Source organism: Chiloscyllium plagiosum, chromosome 27, assembly GCF_004010195.1.
Source record: "Chiloscyllium plagiosum isolate BGI_BamShark_2017 chromosome 27, ASM401019v2, whole genome shotgun sequence".
Classification (NCBI taxonomy): domain Eukaryota; kingdom Metazoa; phylum Chordata; class Chondrichthyes; order Orectolobiformes; family Hemiscylliidae; genus Chiloscyllium; species Chiloscyllium plagiosum.
The window spans coordinates 7,678,610-7,700,344 of NC_057736.1; the positions used below are offsets into that span (position 1 = coordinate 7,678,610).

Genomic DNA, 21,735 nt, shown 5'->3' on the forward strand with positions numbered 1-21,735 from the left:
CACTCTTTCAGGCCCTACTATTCACCATGAAACTCCTACCTTGATGCTGTCAGATTTGATTTGACTTTCCAAAATGCAAGACCTCACACTTATTTATATCAAACTCCATTTGCCATTTCTTGACCCACTTCCCCAGCTGATCAAGGTCCTACTGCAATTGAGAACCTTCCTCACTGTCCACAATATATCCTATTTTAGTGTCATCTGCAAACTTACTAATCATACCTTGTACATTCTCATCCAAACCATTGATATAGATAACTAACAACAACGTGCCCAGCACTCCACTGTCAGTTGAGTTATCACTGGATGGTGGAATAGAGGGCTCAGGATGCTGGGCTGATGTTTTGGAAGGTGGAGAAGTGGGCTGAATAATGCCACACAATTGGCTGAGAGGGCCTGAGCCATCGGCATCCTCCTGAGCAATCTAAGGGAATTTCCCCTCATGCCCTTCAACAGCACAGAGGTGTTTCCTGTATGGTCTGCTGCTCAGAAACACCATGGTGTGACATTCTACTATCTGGCAACAGATATTTCTAATGGAGTGCCCTCTACAAAGGGGTCCTCCCCTTTTCCATCAAGTAACTGGGTGGAGAATGCAGCAGTCTCATGTAACAGTAGGTCAGTTAAGTTCACTGAATGCAAGGCCACATATCATTTTGTGGCCTGGGGGAAACCGAATTTCATTCTTCTGTTGAATGTGTTCATTTGCAGCCCCTCTTTAGTTTTTTGAAAGGGAGATTTTTAAATTTCTGGCTGTGCTTCAGCCTCATGCTTCAGATCAATGGGGCACCCCACACAGGGAAGGATGGGCAGGTCAGAGGGCTTCCTCATGGTCATAGTCCTGGGCCTGGACCTGGCCACAATGACCATTAGCAGGTTCAGGCAGCAGATTGAATGTTTTTGTTATAGTGCACCACCATGGTTTGCATAATCTTATTAAAATGTTGTTTAAGAGTAGAAAAGAAGGTTGGTGACAGTGAATGATCCAAATTAGAATATCATATGCTGACAACGGTGAGGATATTTTTTTGTTTATTCATTCACAAGATAAGAGCATCACAGGTCGGCCAGCATTTTTTGCCCATCCCGAATTGTCCAGAGAGAGGTTAAGTGTCATCCACGTTGCTGTGGGTCTGGAGTCACATGTAGGCCAGCTCAAGGAAGGAAGGCAAATTCCTTTCCCTAAAGGGTGTTTGACAACCAGATATTTTTCTCATCATAATCAGCAATGGTTTTATAGTCAGCATTAGACTCTTATTTCCAGATTATTATTGAATTCAAATTCTACCATTGCAGAATTTGAACCTGGGTCCCCAGACATTACTGGGATCTCTTGGTTAATATACCACGAGGCCATTACCTAGTCTAAAATCTGAAAAGTACAACAGGAATGACAATTTTCAAGCCTCAATTGGAAAACAAGTTTGGAAAGTACTGACTTTTTTGCAAAGATCTAACAGAAGGGTACATGAGATTAATCTGTGATGCCTAGGCATTACAAGAAAATTTTAGAGGGCTAGCAATACTGGGAAGCGAAAGTGATTGGCTTTACAGAGCCAAGACTTAACCTACAAAACAGAATTGGATAAATCCTTTGATGAGAAACAAAATTGCAGAGCTATGAGTCAAAAATAAGAAAATTCAAGCTCTGAGCAAGGAAAAAAGTTAAGAGATTCTACCCACTTTACTGTATATATCAGAAACCCAAACAATACTTAAAGATCTGTCTTTGAAATGAGGATGTTAGGATATGTGCTTAAAATTCCATATATAGTCAAGTGAAGGGCTGGTTGAAAATGTAGGGTGAAAAAGAACCTCAAAAAGTGACATTTAGGAAAGAAAATGTCACTATTTTTGCCAGTTGATCAGAACTGATAAACAGCAGGGATCTCTCCTGAGGGAACCTGACAGTGAATGCTGCTTCCCCTTATGGGAGAAACAAAGATTAGAAGATATTCTTAAAAATAAGGGGTCTACAAAATAAGATGATCATGAAGAATCTTTTCTTTCAGAGGCTCTTTAATCTGTAAAATTCTTTTATCAAGGGAGCAGTGTAGGCAGAGTCATTGAATATTCCTTTAAGTTCAAATACAACACGATGTGGACAACATCCAGTCTTGGACTGACAAGTGGCAAATTACATTCACCCCACACAAATGCCAGGCTATGACCATCACCAATAAAAGACGATCTAATCATCACCCCTGGACATTCAATGGTGTTAACATCACTGGTGCCCCCACTATCAACTTTCTGGACTCACCACATAAACACAGTGGCTACAAGAGCAAGTCAGAGGCTAGGAATACTGTGGTGAGTAACTCACCTCATGACTCAGCAAAGTCTGTCCATCAAGGCATATGCCAGGAGTGTGATGAAATAACCTCCACCTTCCTGGGGGATGGGTGCAATTCCAATAACATGCAAGAAGATTGACAAAGTCCAGGACAAAGCAGTCTACCTGATTGGAATTTCATCCACAAGTATCCACACCCTGCACCATTGTTACTCAGGAGCAGAGATGTGTACTATCTACAAGGTACACTGTAGCAAATCACCAAAGATCCTCTAGCAGCATCTTCCAAACCCATGGCCATTTCTATCTAGAAGGACAAGGGCAGCAAGTACATGAGAACATCACCACCTTCAAGTTCCTTTCCAATCTACTCACCATCCTGATTTAGAAATATATTACTGTTCCTCCACTTGCTAGGTCAAAATCCTGGAATTCCCTCCCTAATGGCATTGTGGGTCAACTCAGTAGGTGAACTGCAGCAGTTCAAGAAGGCAGCTCACCACCACCTTTGCAAAGGCAACTAGAGATGGGAAATAAATGCTGACCAACCAGTGATCCCCATATCCCACAAATGAATCAAAAAATGAGGTTGAATTAGGTAGATTTTTGGTTGGCAATAGAAGTTCAAGATTATCAGGGTAGACAGGAAAGTTGAATTAAACCAAAATCAGATTAGTGTGATAAAATTGTGCTGAGCCCAAGAAGGTCATTGTGGTTGTTGGAAATGAATCATCACAGTCCCGAGAAATCGCTGCAGAAGATCCTTTGAGCAATATTCCAGTCCCAAAAATCTTCTGTTGTTTCAGCAGTGACCTTCCTTCTGTCAGAGATGGAAGGTCAGAGATGGAGATGTTTGATGATAATTGCACAGTGTTCAGCATCAGTCGTGACTCCCCAGATACTAAAATAGTCCAACTCCATATGCACCAAGACCTGAACATCATCCATTTTTGGGCTGATAAGTCGAAAGTAACTTCTGTGCCACACAAGGCAATGTCACCAACAAGAGAATCTAACCTTTGTCCATTGATGTACAATGAGATTACTTTGTTGATTCTGCCAATATCGACATCATGGAAGTCATCACTGACCAGAAACTGAACCAGACAACCACATAAATAGTATCAAGTCAGAAATTGAGAGTTCTGCAGCAGGTAACTGATCCCAAAGCCAATCTACCACCTACAAGGTGCAAGTCAGGATGTGATGGAATACTTTCCACTTGCCTGGATGACTCCAGCTCCAATAACATTGAAGAGGTTTGACAACATTAAAAAAAAAGCAGCTTATGTGATTAACATTCTAACCAACAGTTTAAACATTCACTCTCTCCACCATTCATGCTCAGTAGCAGCAGTGTGTACCATCTGCAAGATGTCATGCATCAACTCACCAAGGTTTCTACATCAACACCTTCCAAATCCAAGATCCCAACCATGTGGAAGGATAAGGGCAACAGATATATGGGGATACCATCCCCTACGACCTCCCCTCCAAGTCACAGTCCATCCTCACATGGAATTATATCACTGCTTTTTTACTGTAATTAGATCAGACTCCTGGCCTTTCTAGCAGGTATGTATACCTACACTAGCATACCAAAGAGGTTCACAAATAACTGAAGAATAGTTAGGGGTGGACAATAAAGGCTGACCATCTAGTCACATCCATATCATATGAAGGAAGAAAGTGGGGAAAGCTAAAAGGGCCAAATGAACAACTCCTGATCCTAATTCACGTATGTTCAGATGTTCCGGAGGACAAATAAACAGCAATGAAAAGAGGGGCCAACTTGGGCATATGCAATCACAATGTCATAGTGTGTTTACAGATGAGCAGCTGGAGATGTGCTCTGTCATGAATATAAAAATAATAAAATAATCTGTGGAGAGAGAAAACAGAGTTAACGTTTTGAGTCCAATGACCCTTTGTTCAGAACAGAGTTCTGATGAAGGGACTTGAAACGCTAACGCTGTTTTTCTCTGTACAGCTGTTTCCAGACCTGCTGAGTTTTTCCAGCGATTTGTGTTTGTGATCCAAGTCAAACTAGGATTACATGCAAGCAAGAGCATGGGAAAGGGCAGTGAATGTGAAACCCTCTAGCCCTCCACCTATGGGCTGAATGGCCTCCAGGACATGACTGGCTCCTGGTGACATCATCCCGTACATGAAGGTGTGGCCACGTTCGTGACGTTAAGGTCACGTGACATTTTTGGTGGAGTTGGGCTCTTCGAGGGCGTTAACAGCGGCGCTCGACCGGTCTAGGTCTAGGTCGCGGTAGGAAACTCCTGGATAAAGCGAGTGAGCTTTGGGCGGAGGTGAGTGTTATTTGAGAGTTACTCACCCTCCCGCTGTCGCCGGTTCCGCTTTCTTTGCCGGGGCCAAAAAAGCCCCACGACCGCTAAATAGTGAACCCACGGAGACAGGTGATGTGGCGCCTGCGCAGTGGAGCGTAAGGGGTCATTATTTTGCAGCTCCCAGGGCCCGCCCAGCTGTCAGTGACCCAGGCCTTGGCTGCTGCTAGCAAGTGTCCAAAGGTGACATAAAAGGCAGGCAGCACCTCTTTATAACGTGTTAATAGCTGTGTTTCACACAGGGGAGGTCGTGAGAAGAGAGGAGCAAGAGGAAGGAACAAATTGAAATGTTGACAGTGATGGATTGCGATGGAGAATGGTTTAGGGAGGCCAGGAGGGGACCTGTCAACTCACTCAAAGAACTAAAGGTGCTGGAAATCTGAAACGCCAACAGAGATTGTTAGCAGCATCTGTGGAGAGAAGAGAGTTGACGTTTTGGGTCGAGTTTTCCTTCACAACTATTTCTCCAGAAATTTCTATTTTTGAATTTGAATTCTGTGTTTGAACTCTGTGTGAGTTCAAGGGTAGAGGTAATAGCTAAGTAGTACTTAGTGCAGGATAAGAATTGGACTTTGAGGCTTGTTCAGAATCTTGATGAAGAGGTTTTGAAAGAAGCTGATTGGGTATGTGAGGATGTTCTGTAGCATACAGGATTGAGCTGTCTTGCCAATAAGACATGGCATTTGAAGCTTGCATAATCCAGTGTCTTGGGGTGGCAGCCTATGACTGTTATGTCTAATTACTGAATGTTTAAAAGGGAAATGAATTCTGAGAGCTAGTCTGTTCCAAGAGAGCATTTTTCTCAACAAAAATGTAATATAGTTGGAGCTACCAAGTTGCTAATACCTGTAGGTGTGGTCAATAATGATGTTGAATTAGCTCTATCAAAACATGACTCTTGTTTAACTTTTTCAGTTACTGTGGACCTCTTATTTCCAGTATTTATGATTTCTTTCAAATGTGATATTACATCACCTTAACCCTGACAATCCACTTAGATGTATTTATGGTGTGGTTAAATGACCAGCTGTTGAGTTGTATTTTACATTTTCAATTTTTTTCAAGGCATTTGTCTCTGGCTGGGGTAGTGTTTGTTGCTCATTCCTGATTGCCCTGCAGGACAAGTGATAGGCTGCTTTGGGAACCTCTGCAGTCCTTTGGGTGTAGCCATGCCAATAGTGGTGTTAGGGCGGCCTTTTCTAATGCCTTTAGTAAACATTTAAACATTTTATTATTTTTATTTTATATTTTTCTTATTTTTATTATTAATCCTTTAACAAAAGCCTCATTTTTGAAAGATGAATCATCCTTAACTTAAAGTCTTTTGTGATTCGTCATGAACAAGAAAAGGCTGTTTTCCACTGGCCTCCTAACTCAGCCTGTTTACAACCTCTGTAATGAACATGTCATTGCTACTAGTGAGGCAGATTGGAGCACATTTGAGTAGTTATGAATGTACTGTTGTAATTGGAACTGGAAAAATACCTTTTTGTTTTTTTTAATCCTCCAGAATATGGCACAGCTTCATGTGCAGTTGCATCTTTTTAGGAGTGTGACCATTGCTATAAAGATAAACGCATCACCAATCTAGTCAAAGCAAGGTTCCACAACTGGCAAGTGAATGATTGGTTTAATAACTTTTTTAGAAAGTTGTAGTTGAGGAAGGAATGCTGACAAGGAACCTGGAAAGGCATTGCTGCTATAATTTGAATAATTTGATGAGATTTTGACATTCAGCTCAACGGGTAAATTTTCACGCAATCAGTAGCACAAATGGTGATGCTATACTGTGTCAGCCATACACTGGAGTATCAACTTAGATTGTTTGCTTGAATCCTAAAGTGGGCTTTGAACCAGGTGATTGACATTGGCTGAGTGGAACCAGACTTTCACCAGAGCAGGTAATTTAGTCTACCAAGCTGTGAATGCAGTGTCTTTTGTTTTTGTTAATCAAGTTGCAGTATTTTCTTGAGCTGGTCATCTAATGGGGTGAAGCTGCCTTTAGAAAAATGAGTGGTTTGAAAGTGTATTGCAAAGCAAAGTCTTGTTCTAAATTCAATGTGGGGTATTGCCTCAATGCAGTCTGCTCTTTTCAGCGAGTTGAAAGGACATCTGCAAGGACATCCCACTGAAGTCAGTGGAATGTTCCTGTATTTCTAGATGTATTTCAGGGTGTGTCATGCAGTGTGAACTGCTAGGTGAAAGTAGCTGCAGTTTTATTTTCAAAATTGTTAATGATCACATTCCTGGTCTCTGAATTCATCAGTAAATTACATGATCCTGTTTTATGAATACACCACAAACAATTGAGATAAAGAAAAACTTTCTTCCTTTATTTTCACTCTGTGAAAGGGCCTTCTGCCGTGTTGTTTGATTTTACAATATAGCTGAGCCCAATTCTACCTACCTTGATGTGTATACTTAACAGTAAATTTCATAAAAATCTAAATTCTCATTTAGAATCATTAATGACTCATGTTTTCATTGGCTAATTTGGCACAGATTGTGAATTGAACTGATATTTTAAAATTTTAAATTACAAAGGAATGCAAAAATGCAATCACAGTCAAGGTAGTGACGCAGACCATAAATCTGACGGATGTGCCCTGTCAGCAGCAAATTACCAAGCTATCACTTGTCTAATTAAATTGTAGTGTGGTCCTGTCCACATTTAGATTGAACTTTCACTTTCTATTCACAATTGAGTGCTGCGTAAATATAAGCTATAGACGGTAACCAGCTGAATTTTTCAATTGCAAGTTCCTTCATTTTATTACAACAGGATATGGCGCTGTCAGTTGGAGTTATTTTATACAGTTTTGGAATTGTAGCACTTGTGAGTTCCAAGCATACAGCTATTTGCACATTAGTTTAAAAATAAGAAAAGAGAATCTGTGGCAATTTAACCATAGTGATGGGTTCATGATGGCAATGGGGCATAGAAGTTGGACTAGGTAAAATTGCTCTGGCAGCGTGCCAACACTTCCTAAAGTGGCAAAATGGCAGCCTCCTATATAATATCCAAGGCGGCATGGTGGTTCAGTGGTGAGCACTGCCTCCTCACAGCACCAGGGACCTGGGTTCAATTCCACCCTCTGGCCACTGTGTGGAGTTTGCATTTTCTCCCTGTGTCCATGTGGGTTTCCTCCCACAGTCCAAAAATGAGCAGATTAGGTGGATTGGCCATGCTACATTGCTAATAGAGCGCAGGGAATTACAGGTGAGGTGAATTAGCTATGGGAAATGCAGGATTACAGGAATAGTGTTGGTGGGGCAGTACCAGATGCTCTTCAGATGGGTGGTGTGGACTTGATGGGCAGAATGGCCTGCTTCCACGCTGTAGGGATTTTACTACAACCATTCTAAATGTATCATCTGTTGCTGTGTGGTGGACTTTCATTTTGTTTATTCCAGGTTAACACCACCTGTGGACTTCATTTCCAGTTATGGAGTTTAGTTTCCTATTTTCTCAGAATAAAACAATCGAGTCAATAGACACAGATAGTCTTGGTTTTAGAAAGAAATTTCATTGCATCTTTCACAGCATTGACATTTTTGCACTAAATTGCATACAAATATTGGAACACTGCATTCAATTCTGGTCTCCCTCCTGGAGGAAGGAAGTTGTTCGAGTTCAGAAAAGATTTACAAGGATGTTGCCAGGGTTGGAGGGTTTGAGCCAGAGGGAGAGGCTGAAAAGGCAGAGGCTATTTTCCTTTGAGCATCGGAGGTTAAGGGGTGACTGTGTAGAGGTTTATAAAATCATGAGGGGCATGTTTATGGTGAATAGCCAAGGTCTTTTCCCTGCGATAGGGAAATCGAAAGCTGGGGAAGATTAAGTTTTTAAATCTTTCCCCACTCACCTTTAAAAGGAACTGAAGCGGCAACGTTTTCACACAAAGGGAGCTGTGTATATGGGATGAGCTGCCACAGGAAGTGGTGGAAGCTGGTACAATGGGAGAAAGTGAGGACTACCAATGCTGGAGATCAGAGTCAAAATGTGTGGTGCTGGAAAAGCACAGCTGGTCAGGTAGTATCCTGAGCAGGAGCGTTGGTGTATCTAGCATGAGCCCTTCATCAGGAATGTGGGGGAGGCCCAAGAGGATTGAGAAATAAATGGAAGGGGGAATGGGGCTAGGGGTAAAGTGGTTGAGAATGCGATAGATAGATGAAGGTGATTGGTTGGAATGGAGAGTGGAGCGGATTGGTGGGAAAGAAGATGGATAGGTAGGACAGTTCAAGAGCGTTGTGCCGAATTGGAGGGTTAGATCTGAGATAAGGTGGGGGGAGGGGAAATGAGGAAACTAGTGAAATCAACATTGACCATGTGGTTGGAGGGTCCCAAGGAGGAAGATGAGGCATTCATCCTCCAGGTGTTGGGTTTGGTGGTGGAGGAGGCCCAGGACTTGCATGTCCTTGGCGGCGTGGGAGGGTGAGTTGAAGTGTTCAGTCACAGGGGTTGTTTAGTGCGTGTAGCCCAGAGATGTTCTCTGAAACGTTCCGCAAGTTGGCATCCTGGCTTCCCAATGTAGAGGAGCAACAAACATAGTAGATGACGTGTGTGGAGGTGCAGCAAAATCACTGCTGGATGTGGAAGGCTCCTTTGGGGCCTTGGATGGAAGTGAGGGAGGAGGTGTGGGTGCAGGTTTTACATCTCTTGCAGTAGGCAAGGGAAGGTGTTGGGAGTGGTCGGTGGCTGGGTGGGGGTGCATGGATCTAACAAGGGAGTTGCGGAGGGAACGGTCTCTGCAGAATGTAGGTAGGGGTGGGGAGGGAAATATATAAGGTGGTAGGAGCTGTTTGGAAGTGGTGGAGGATGATGCATTGTATCCAGATGTTGGTGGGGTGGAAGATGAGGACCGAGGCTTTCTGTCCTTGTTGCGATTGGAGGGGTGGGGTTCAAAGGTGGAGGTGCAGGAAGTGGAGGAGATATGCTGGAGGACATTGTGACCACATGGGAAGGGAAATTACAGTCCTAGAAGAAGGATTAACCCTTTCACCACATTCCACTGCTTGGCCCAATACATGTGTTGCATTATGATTCACACATGTATTGGGACATAATTTTACACCACACCACATGGGAAGGGAAATTACAGTCCTAGAAGAAGGATGCCATCTGAGATATTCTACAGTGGAATTGGTCCTCCTGGGAGCAGATGCAGTGGAGATGGAGGAATTGGGAGTAAGGGATAACGTTTTTACAGGAGGTAGGGTAGGAGGAGGTATAGTCCAGGTAGCTATGGGAGTGCATGTTGAGTCAGTCGCTGGAGATGGAGAGGTCTAGGAAGGGGAGGTAGGTGCCCAAGATGGTCCAGGTGAATTTGAGGTCAGGGTGGAAAGTGTTTGTGACGTTGATGAACTGTTCAACCTTCTTGTGGGAGCACAAGGTGGTGCAGATAGCCACTGATGTAGCGGAGGAAAAGTTGGGGAATGGTGACCAGTGTAGCTGCAGAAGATGGACTGTTCCACATACCCTACGAAGAGGCAAGCATACCTGGGGCCCGTGCAGGTGCCCATGACTATCCCTTTGGTCTGGAGGAAGTGGAAGATTCAAAGGAGAAATTGTTGAGAGCAAGGGCCAGTTCAGCCACTCGAATGTGTGTGTTGTTGGAAGTGTACTGGTAGGGTCAGCGGGAGCTGGTACAGTTACCACACTTAACTCATCTGGATGGGTATATCAATAGCAAGGGTTTAGAGTAATATGGGCTAAGTGCTGGCAAATGGGACTAGATAAATTTCGGATATCTGGTCAGCATGGTCGAGTTGGACCGATGGGTCTGTTTCCATATAAATGAAACTGGCACTTCAGCAAGCGACCGACATCACTTCATTATTTAGTTACTAAACACAACCTGTGTGTGCATGAATAACTGTCGCACAGCAAGAATTGTCTGGATTTTGTGGTTATCAGTGAAGCAAGAAGATGCACTGCTGACCTTGAAACAAGCTGCCTTCCAGGATTTCTTTTTTTCCCATTTCCTGACATTTTAAATCTGATTCTAGATTAGAGCAGTGCTGGAAAAGCACAGCAGGTCAAGCAGCATCCGAGTAACAGGAAAATCGACGTTTCGGGCAAAAGCCCTTCATTCCTGATGAAGGGCTTTTGCCCGAAACGTTGATTTTCCTGTTCTTCTGATGCTGCCTGTCCTGCTGTGCTTTTCCAGCACCACTCTAATCTAGACTCTGATCTCCAGCATCTGCAGTCCTCACTTTTGCCTAGTTTCAATCCGATGCCTAATCAGAGGATGTGTTGAGGTTCATTATGTCAGTGAACAGGTAAGCAAACAATCACGCTGAAATACTCTGGATGACAGCAAACTAGGAGATTAAAATCACATGACATCTTTTTAAATTTTCAGATGGTAAAATAGCTTACTGACTTTAGATGGAAGCTACACAATTATTTTTTGAATTCTTAATTTGTCCTTCTCTTAACCTTTTTTACAGAGAAATTTGGCATTACACAATTATGAAGATTAGCTTCTCTGAGCTAGAAAGTTTTTGTTATTACAGCAAGACTAAAGTATAAAAGTAGAAGTTCTGGTTAATTCAATTGATTTCACTTTGATTGCAGCCTGAGCGTTTCACTCTCAAATTGTGAAATCGCTGTCAGTGACTGAATTTCAATATTATTCCAGACAAACACAATTCCAGATGTCAGAATTAGTCAGTTTCATTGGAGTATTGCCAATGAATGTAGACAGTTTTACTATCACTTGTATTGCAAGACATGAGACGGTAAATACTACATTTATCCTTAAAACTTTTGGGATTCTTGTACAGCTGCAGTTAACAGTACAGCAACATGATCTGGTGATGGATCATGAATTCCTTTTCAAATGATTAATTTGCCATCTAATGCAGTAGCCACCTTGTATACAAAATCTTATGAGCAGCAGTGAATTATAAGTTCTCCACAGGATTATGGATAAAATGTTGACCAGAGCATGAGGGAAATCTATGATCTGCAGATAGTTTCATAGAACTGCTTTGAGAAGTTCCTACAGGGATCGGCTATCTGTGGGATTATCTGCTGCTTGGTGCTTTAATCTGTTAAAGCAGAGCTTCCCAAACTGGGTCATGACTGCGGGGGATGTTAAGAAATTTTGGGTTGCAAGCTCAGGTAGAAATGGAATTCTGATTTCTGACAGTTGTAAGGCCCCATTTAATTTTGTTTTAGTGGACATGGCCTAATGGGCTGTTGTAAGTCTGTGAGTTGTTAGGTATTTACTACTTTTTGTAGAAGGTCTGCTTAATCATCAACATTCTCTCGTTTTAATTACAACTTTTAATTTTCTGTAGGTGAATAGGATCAGAGATTCAATTTCATTGATGTAGGACCTTGGCGAGGCTATAATGACAAAACTACAGTTTTTGGTAGTGGTTCAGTTTGATTCCTGGAACTGAGGAGAGACTGAATAGTTTAAGCCTATATTCTCTGTAGTCTTGAAGAATGAAGGTGGACTCTGTGAAACATAAAATTCTTTGTTTTCTAGCGTAAATACTGAGAGGTTGATTTCCCAGGCTGGGAGTCAGAATTTTAAATCTTGGTCTCAGAATGAGTCAGCATTTGGAGTGAAGTGGGGAAGAGAAGTGGATGGATAGAACCATAGAATCATAGAGATGTATAGCATGGAAACCGACACTTCGGTCCAACTCGTCCATGCCGACTGGATATCCCAACCCAATCTAGTCCCACCTGCCAGCACCAGGCCCATATCCCTCCAAACCCTTCCTATTCATATACCCATCCAAATGCCTCTTAAATGTTGCAATTTTACCAGCCTCCACCATTTCCTCTGGCAGCTCATTCCATACCTGTATCACCCTCTGTAACAAAGCCTTGCTTTTTGTTCAACCTATTCTGTTTTAACTGGCTTTTTGAACTTAAAGTTTATCTATCATGTTCCTGGATATTTACCCTACTCTAATCCTTAGATTTACAGGAAGTGCTGACATTTCTGATCTCCCTGTTGCTCACTCTGGGTGAGAGCTGACTTTTTGTGCAGCAATGTCTTACGGACGAATTGAGGACAGTCGCTTCAACTACCACTCTCAACCTCAGGACTTCAATGCTCTCATTCAAACATGCAGTGCCAACATCCAGAAGATCTCACGGAATAGTAAGTTACAATTGTTCCACTGCAAGAATCTTGGAAAAAATTAATCTGAAATTTTTTGAGCTAAAGAGTCTGCTTGCATTAAGATTAGTTTACCTCTCCAACAAGTTAACTGGTTATCACAAATCTAAAAGATTATAATTATCTGTTCTGTGTATAATTTGTATAATTTCACATAATAACCCATATTGGGCTCTGACAAGTGCAAGAGGTTTTCCATTTTTGAGATGGTTGCTTTCCTGAGGCAGCAGTAAGTATCGATGGAGTCAGTGGATGGAAGGCTTGTTTGTATGATGCAATGGGCTGTGTTTATGACTCTCTGTAGTTTCTTGGCAGACTTGGGAAGAGCAGCTGCCATACCATATTGTGATGCATCCAGAAGGCTCTTTTCTATGGTGCATCTATAAAAGTTGGTAACAGTCTTTGTAGACAACCTGAGCTTCTTTAGCCTTCTGAGAAATAGAGGCATCGTTGTGCTTTCTTGACCATTATGTCAACATGGGTAGACCAGGACAGATTGTTGCTAATCATCACTCCCAGAAACTTGATGCCCACAACCATTTCTACCGCAGCACCATTGACGCAGACATGGGCATGTCCTCCTCTCTGTTTCCTGAAGTTAATGTCAACAGATTATTGTTTTCACACCATGACACTAAGAACTCTTTCCAATATTCTGTCTTGTCGTTGTTTGAGATTTGACATACAGTGGTGGTATCATCAACAAACTTGCAAGTGCAGTTGGGGCAAAATTCGGCCACACCCTCATGCGTATTTAAGGAGTATAGTAGGAGGCTGGATATGCAACCATGCTAGGCACCAGTATTGAGTATTATTGTTGTCACCGATTCTTACTGATTGCACTCTATGGGTCAGAAAGTCGAGGATCCAGTTACAGAGGGGGGGAGTTAAGACCTAGATCGTGGAGTTTAGAGATGAGTTTGTTTGGAATTCTGATGTTGAAGGCAGAGCTGTAGTCAATAAGTAGTGATTTGCTGGGGAAGTTTACTGAAAGAAGTGGCAGCCAAAAGGAAAAAATAGATTCAAGCACGTTGATAGATCATGAAAGTGTATTAAAAAGAGATTAAAACCCTTTCTGATCCCAATACCTCAATCTTGAGAGGAGAAGTCTACAGTTTCATTGAGATGCATCATATTTAATTATTCCTCTTTAAGCTGTCAAATGTGTGAGGCTCACTGGAGCCTAGGATCATGGTGATGCTAATATAACAGATTGCTTTTGGTTTGAAAGCAAACAGCAGTCATCATTAATTAGATATCTCACTGTGGGTCCCTATTCTTTTTTAGAATCAGTGATCACAAGCAGGGCAATTGCCCTACATAGTTTGCATCGATGAACTGACCTGTTTTAAGTCTCTGAGAAAAGAGAAACGATAGTTGGTCAAGTTAGTAATGTGGTCTGTTTAAAAATCTTTATCTTGCATCTAAAGTGGCTATCTGCCATAATTTGAGGGGATAAATATAGAGAAAATGAATGACCTGAATGTGTAAGTATGGTGCTCCCTTTCTGTCACTTAGTTTTTATGCAAGATCCATCAGCCTCCCTTATAGCATCTCATTTGCTATAATATCGAATGATTTGTTACTTGCAGAAAGCATTGTCACCAATAGAAAAGATTAGAAATAGCTGTATATTTTTTTTAAAACCCTATAAAAGAAAGTCAGTCTGAATTCCAGTATATCCAAGAACCTGTTTCGTAATGATCTAATTTACATATTGTAGGACTAAAGTTATTAAACTGTACACAGCTGTGCCTTACCTAAATAACATATTCCCTGGTGCAGTTTCTTTTAAAGTGTTTAGTTCAACAATTAATAAGAGTTCCAAATAAAAGTTATCCATTTAAACTTACCTATAGCAAAATAGCTTTAGTATCTTTTGATAGGCGGTGTTGTGGAACAGGCATTCTCTTCTCTACTCCTCTTCCCGATACCATCTCCTGTCCCACTCGAATGTACGTACACGTGAATGAACAAATATAGATTTTTTTTTAGAAAAAGAGCATTGCTTTGTTATACCAAACTTCATTTGACTCTGCTGCTCGCACGATCGTATTTATTTCAAAAATTTAAAACTTAGAATTACAAGTTGAATAAGTTAGTCACTAAGCAGAAACTACATCTACCAGTACAAAACAACCTCTTGAACAATCCATGTGTAAAGCCTAAAGCAATTTTCCCATTTCTTTAATAGTAAGCAATTAACACAATGTAATTTTATTTAATTATGCATAATTCACCAGTGGTTATGCTGGACCAAAAATCTTTTGTGTTGTATTGATTGGAGATTTCATTGTGTTTAGGATTTTGCTATAGTTTTAAATCCAACATCGAAGTAATCATCTGTTGTTCACAGCTGCACAGATAACTACAATAGTGCAACAACTAGGGACACAACAAGATACAAGCGAACTTCAGGACAGACTGTAAGTATGTTGGTAGTTGTATGTGATGAAGTGGTTTACCATTATACTAAACATATTTAAAACATTTGAGATTCAAAGTTAAGACAACTGAATGAATGTCATTTTATAGTACATGCGTATTTAAGTTACAAGTCTATCAATATCAGATTTGAAGATTAGTTGTTTGTAAGGTAGATATTTCACTGATGGCATTTATTTCTTTAAATCAAAAGGACATTGCTTCTGTACAAACAGAAATCACCTGAAGTATAAGTTGCATAATTTAAAGATGCTGTACATATTAATTTTGAACTATATAGCATTCAGGTTTGACTAAGGTTAAGAAATTGTATGCACAGCTCTTGGTTGAGTAAACCACTTGTGTCTCTACTTACTCAGCAATAGATGTGTGATAGTTTATTCTAATCCTACTCTGGCCCAACCCACAACACTTTCTCTGGTACATTGATGCCATCATTGGTGCAGCTTTCCTCTCGTCTGGAATTTGAAAAGTTTACCTATTTTTGCTTCCAATTTCCATCCAACTCTCTCCTTCACCTGATCCGCCTCTAATTCCTCCCTTCCTCAACACCCCTGTTTCCACTTCTGGGGATAGGCTAGCCACCAATATCCACAACAACCCCGCAACTTCCACAGTTACCTTGATTATGCCTCCTCACACCTGCTTGCTTTAAAGACTCTCTTCCATTTTTCCAGCTCCTCCACCTCTGCTGCATCTGTTCCAATGCTGCCAACTTTGATAAGGGGATCATTTGAACTGTCTATTACTTTCCTCAACCAAGGATTCCCCACCACTGTGGTTTGACAGGGCTCTCAGCCTTGTGCAACCCAACTCATGCACTACAGCCCTCACTCCCACAAGAGCGATAGGGTTCTCCTTGTCCTCACCTACCATTCCACTAGCATCCACATTCAAAGGATCATCAGTCACCATTTCTACCACCTCCAGTGGGATGCTACGATCAGACACACACGCCCCCTCCTCACCCTTGTCAATGTTCAGCTGGGAGTATTCCTTCTGGGAGACTTTGATCCACTCCTCCTCCACTCCACTCTTCCTCCACTTCCAACACTTCCCACACCCCCACAGCACTCTTGCAATTTCAGAAGGTCAATACCTTCCCATTTACTTCCTCCCTTGTCTATGTCCAGGGCCCCACATACACACTTGCAGGCGAAGCAGCAATTTGCCTCCACTTCATTCAATCTTGTCTATTCAATCGGTGCTCACAACGTGGTCTCTTCTGCAGTGGGGAGATGAAGCGCAGGTTGGGCACCTGCTTTACAGAACACCTACGTTCTGTCCACAGAAATGATCCAGAGCTTCTGATTACCTGCCACTTCAATACCCACCATCTTCCCTGGCCGACATCTCTGGTCTACAACATTCTGGACTCAATACCGTGCACAAGAATTTAAGCACTTGTACACCTTCCATGTCCTTATCCCAACTCCCACATATCAGGCCTTGTCATCACATGGGCTCTTACTGCAAACAAACCATTGTCAGCCATTACTGGTTCCCATTAACAGCTGCTCATTCTCCCAGGCTGACCTTTTGTCATTTCCTTGTCTGCCCAATTATTTTGCTTTCTCGCTCTCAGATGCTGTCTGACCTGCTGTACTTATCCAGCTTCACATCTATTGACTCTGGCTTCCAGCATCTGCAGTCCTTACTGTCACCATCTCCACCTATTGTTGGCTGCTGCTGCAGTAACCTTTTTGCAGTGTTTTGATTGAAATATGTGCAGTCATGTTTGTCATACTTTGTATTTTGATTTCACTGCTGGTGCTCCTTAAGTCTAAGGTCAAAGGCAAGATATAAAGTTTCAGAAATTCAACAATGATGGCATCAAAAGTTCTTCAGTTGGCACTAACATAACTGCCTTTAAATACTCATGTCACGTTTCAGATTCTGCCGAGAGAAATAGAAATATTCTTGTGGTCTTACCTGCTAAACTTTGGCCACTGTCTTAAAAAGAATGCTCAACATTTATAAGAAGAGCATTATCAAACTTTAGTCCTTTGGGCAAGGGCTGTGCCCAAATGTGGGATTCGGAGGAAGACCTAGTGGGAGGAAAGAAATGTTTTGAGTGAGTTATGATTAAATGAGATTAGAGAAATGGAAATTGAAAAATTTTAGATATGAAAATTTTAACTTGGAACCTGGAACCAATTTAAGCTAATGAAGATGGTGTGTGAATATAGATAGCAGATAAAGCTGTGCTTTATGGAGAATGAAAGCTAGAAAACCAGCCAAGAGTGCATTGGGGTAGTTGAGTTTGGAGGTTGCAAGGGACTGCGTGTGGGTTTCAGCAGCAGTTAGGGAGATGGTTAAAGGCCAGCAGTATAATGGAGTGTGAATGGCATTTTGAGGGTATGGGTTCAGACAGTGGTGGAAAAAATGGACTGCTGAATAGATATTGCCATCTTTGACAGAAGTCACGTTAGAGGGGATAGAACAAGGAGTTATGGGAAATGCTGTTTAAAAAAAATCAAATGTGTAATATATTCATGAAGTCGTCCTTTTTAAGAAAAAAAAACTAAAGTACAAAATAATTATTCAACTGAGAACTTGATGCAAACTCGATGCAAACTCAATGCAAAACTTGAGAGGCGTGAGTCTGATTAGATTGCTTAGGTTTTAGAAAATACCTATTTGGCTTAAAATGAGTTTTTAAAATTTCCATCTTATTTAAATGTTTATCCTCTTCTAGACAACAGCTGCAACACAGTACAAACCAGCTTGCCAAGGAAACCAATAAACACCTGAAGGAACTTGGATCATTGCCTTTAGCATACAATGAACAGGTATATTTGGTTGCACAGGCGACCTACCATGTGGTACCCTAATTGTAATCTGATCAAACAAAAAAAATGATGGTCCTTGCTCATACAGTCTTGTCATTCTAGAATGGAAGTGAGATGTCATTTTAGTACAGTTCCTAGTTAACACAAGCTCAACTCGCTTATATATCCTGTCATTTGACAGTTAATTAGAAATTAATAGTTTTCCCTTTAGCCAAAACAATAGGCCTGAGGGAATAAAATGCAGGAGTCATTCTGAGCTTAGAGTCCAATTGTATTCGGCCATTTCAGTGTACTATTCACTTGAACAGATTTGTTTCGGTACAAATTTTGATATTTTTATATTACATGCTGTCTTCAATATTTGACCCATAGCTTGAGGTATTACAATGCTGCTGGCTATCAAGCCTATCCGTATAATGCATCGTAAGGAGTTAAGGGAAATGGTCCTGAAGAAGGATTATACCCGAAACATTGACTTAAGCACCTGATGCTGCCTGGCTTTGTGTTCTTCCGGCCTCCTGTCCGTCTACTTTGGATTCCAGCATCTACAGTTTTTTCTTTGTCTCTAGCCAAATATTTGATCAAAGCAGGCTTTTATCTATGGACATTAATCCCCTTTGTATTTTAATGTGCATTGATAGTGTGTGCAATATTTTTGTCAATAATTCATTGTAAAAGCCTGAGTATCAGTGAGTGACTTCACCATGATGGGTCTAGGTTAATGGCTTTCCACAGCTCTATTCAGCCTTTGAATAAAAAATACAGCACAGAAACAGGTTGCTTGGCCAAATCAGTCTCTGCCGTTAGTTATATTCTGTCTGCTTCCTCCTATTCTATCTACCTTATTTCAAATTAGGAGGTGAACATGTGACAAGAACTTAAAAACAAGTACCATCACTAAGAAAAAAGGTACTGAGAAATTGTTAGACTTAAAAGACCAGTATCCCACGGACCAATGACCAAGGAACAAACTAAGTCATTTGGCCCTTCAGGCTTGAGCTGCCGTTCAGTAAAAATCATGAGTGATCTGATTTTAACCTCAACTCTACTCCTATATACCCCCAAAAAACTTTCTTCTTATTGATAATCAAGAATCTTTTAACCTCTGCCTTAAAAATATTTGAAGATTCTGAATCCACTGCCTTACAAGGAAGGAAATTCCGGAGATGTTCAATCTTCAGAGAAAAAATGTTTTTTACCCTCCCTCCTAGAACTACAGCAATGATGGCTGCGTTGATTACCATTCCCAAAGTTCCTTAGATTCTGGAAGGGTCTGAATGAATTGGAAAATTAGGTAATGTAACACCTTTATTCAAGAAAGGAAAGAAATTGAAAGCAGATAAAGTAGATTTATAAGATAGGTAGACTAAAATCTGTCTTACACAAATTGCTAGAATCCAGTAGGATGCTTTGAAAAACATCAAGTTATCTTGGAAAATCTAGAAAGTCTGCGAGACATGAAGACCAGTTAAGTGAATGGGCAAAAATTTGGCACGTTCAGCAAGTGATCAGGAAGTTCAGGGGACTAGAATGTACAGGGAGTTGGTAAGACCATATCTGGAGCTTTGTACAGTTATATTGTCCTTTCGATTTTAAAAGAACAGGTAATTGTGTTAGTCGTTCAGCAAAGGTTCACTCAGCTGCTGAAGGGATGACGGTCCTATCTTATGAAGAAAAATTGAACCTGTCCTTAGTCAAGAATGCAAGGTGATTTTACTTAAATACATTTTATCTTGAATGTACTTAATAGAGCGGATACCAAGAAGGTGTTCTCTCTTTTTGGAGTAGATAAGATCTAGGGAACACATCTTGAAATAAAGGTCCTGATTTTAAATTGGAGATGACGAAAACTTTTTCATTTGTGGACTTTTCTTTCCCAGAAAGTAGTGGAGGTGGGGTCATTGAATTTATTGAAGGCTCGGTTAGCCATCTACTTGATAGACAAGGGAGTCCAAGGTTATGGAAGCACAAATAGGAAACTGGAGTTCAGACCACAAACAGATCTTCAATGATCTTATTGAAGGGCAAAGCAGTCTGAGTCAAATGGTTGCTTAATCATACATTCCTGTATGGAGCATTCCAAGTTAGTTTTCAGTTTCTTTTCTCTCATGTGGTCAATAGCTCCCTTTTGAAAACAGCTAAGCTAGTTTCCTCAACTAATTTCTGTCGTAATGAGTTCCACACTCTCTGCGCTCTTGAGTAAAAAGTTTTCCTGTTTCCCTATTGGTGTATCATCTTGTATTTAAGATCAAGTTCTGAATTCTCCCATAAGTGGAAACATAGCCTCTGCAGACCTGTTCAACCCATCATAATTTTAAAGACCTCACACCACCTCTTTTTAAATTGAAAAATATTTAAAAATCATTCTGTTCAGTTTTGTTTTCCCCCAAGAGTGTCTCGTCTTTACATCCAAGACCAGCATTGGCTCATTACCAGACTTAAAAGCCCTTTTTCATAGTAATTAGCTACTCTACCATTTGCCGGTTTGGCTGCAATTGTTGAGATGTGACCTGGGAGGTCTCTGATAAATTTATCAAATAGGTACTCGTGAAAGCCTTCTGTGCATGTATAAGTCATCCAACAAACATGAGACATTGTTGCATAATAGCAGCATATGTCTTCTCTTTTCATAATGTGGAATAGGAGAGAGTTAACAATATTTTCAGAAGTTGAAAGTATTTTGCCTTCCATCTGGAGTAGCATTTCTTCAACATATTTGTAGGAAGAATCCCTAATGTTAAATGGATGAACGGAACTACATTAAATCCGTAACTTTGGCCATGCATGCTCTAAAACAAAGGTTAAGCATGTAAAAATGTCATGCAATTTTTTAAAGTTCTGAAGATTAAATTTTTTTTTGTAACTTCAGCGTCAGCAGCGAATGCAGAAGGAGCGACTCATGAATGAATTTTCTGTAGCTCTGAACAACTTCCAAGCAGCACAGCGGAAAGCTGCAGAAAAGGAGAAAGAGTCTGTAGCAAGAGCGAGAGCAGCATCACGCCTCTCAGTAAGTAAAAATAGTCCATAAATACTAACTTAATCTAGTAGACTGGCAATCAGATTCTCTGCTCACCTAGATCATCCTGTATGATGAAGATTATATAAGTGGTGGTGGTCCCATGCATGTGCTGCCCTAGTCTCCTAGGTGGTAGAATTTGCAGACTTGGTGCTTTCAAAGAAGCCTTGGTGAGTTGCTGAAGTCATGTATGCTGTTGCCAGTCCGTGGTTACTGACTTAATTTCCTAATTTGGTAACTAGGCTGATGTTGGTTTCGCTCACGTGTATTCTTCCCTTTTTATCCACTGCAAACCCAAAAACCTGCAGTATATTTTGTATTAAGGTAATGTGCGTTTCGCTGACTGGGCTGGGTCAGGCCAGAATTTGTTGCTAAGCAGTAATTGTCCTCGTGGGTGGTGGTGAGCTACCGCCTTAAACAACTGCAGTCCAAGTGGCGCAGGTATTCCTACAGCAGCTGCCTTATCTTCATACAGAAGTGTAATTCTTCAAGGACATGGGTTTTTGGGTGGGGTGGGGGGGGATTATGGGATGCATATTGTTGAGACTTGCTAGTAGAATCGTACTCCCAGTGGAACTGCAATCAAAATGTATGTTTTGATTGTCCACTGTACATTTGGTAAGGTTATATACCTCCGATCTCCCTATTGAGGCATGTCTCCCTCCTTGGGCATCCTTCATGTGAC

The 21,735-nt window shown here is 41.1% G+C and overlaps 1 protein-coding gene and 1 long non-coding RNA gene across 2 annotated transcripts in view; one reads left to right on the plus strand and one right to left on the minus strand.

The window, feature by feature from the left end:
- The window catches only part of LOC122563509, a 45,170-nt gene extending 40,428 nt beyond the window's left edge, over window positions 1–4,742 (minus strand). The window contains exon 1 of the long non-coding RNA XR_006315622.1: window positions 4,644–4,742. This is a non-coding gene — a long non-coding RNA (uncharacterized LOC122563509). The remainder of the gene's footprint in view (window positions 1–4,643) is intronic.
- Window positions 4,484–21,735, plus strand: part of stx12 (syntaxin 12) — a 31,106-nt gene continuing 13,854 nt past the window's right edge. The window contains exons 1-5 of the mRNA XM_043717308.1: window positions 4,484–4,617; window positions 12,595–12,779; window positions 15,154–15,223; window positions 17,941–18,034; window positions 20,904–21,041. Coding sequence (XP_043573243.1) covers window positions 12,668–12,779; window positions 15,154–15,223; window positions 17,941–18,034; window positions 20,904–21,041 — 414 coding nt within the window. The 5' untranslated portion in view covers window positions 4,484–4,617; window positions 12,595–12,667. The remainder of the gene's footprint in view (window positions 4,618–12,594; window positions 12,780–15,153; window positions 15,224–17,940; window positions 18,035–20,903; window positions 21,042–21,735) is intronic.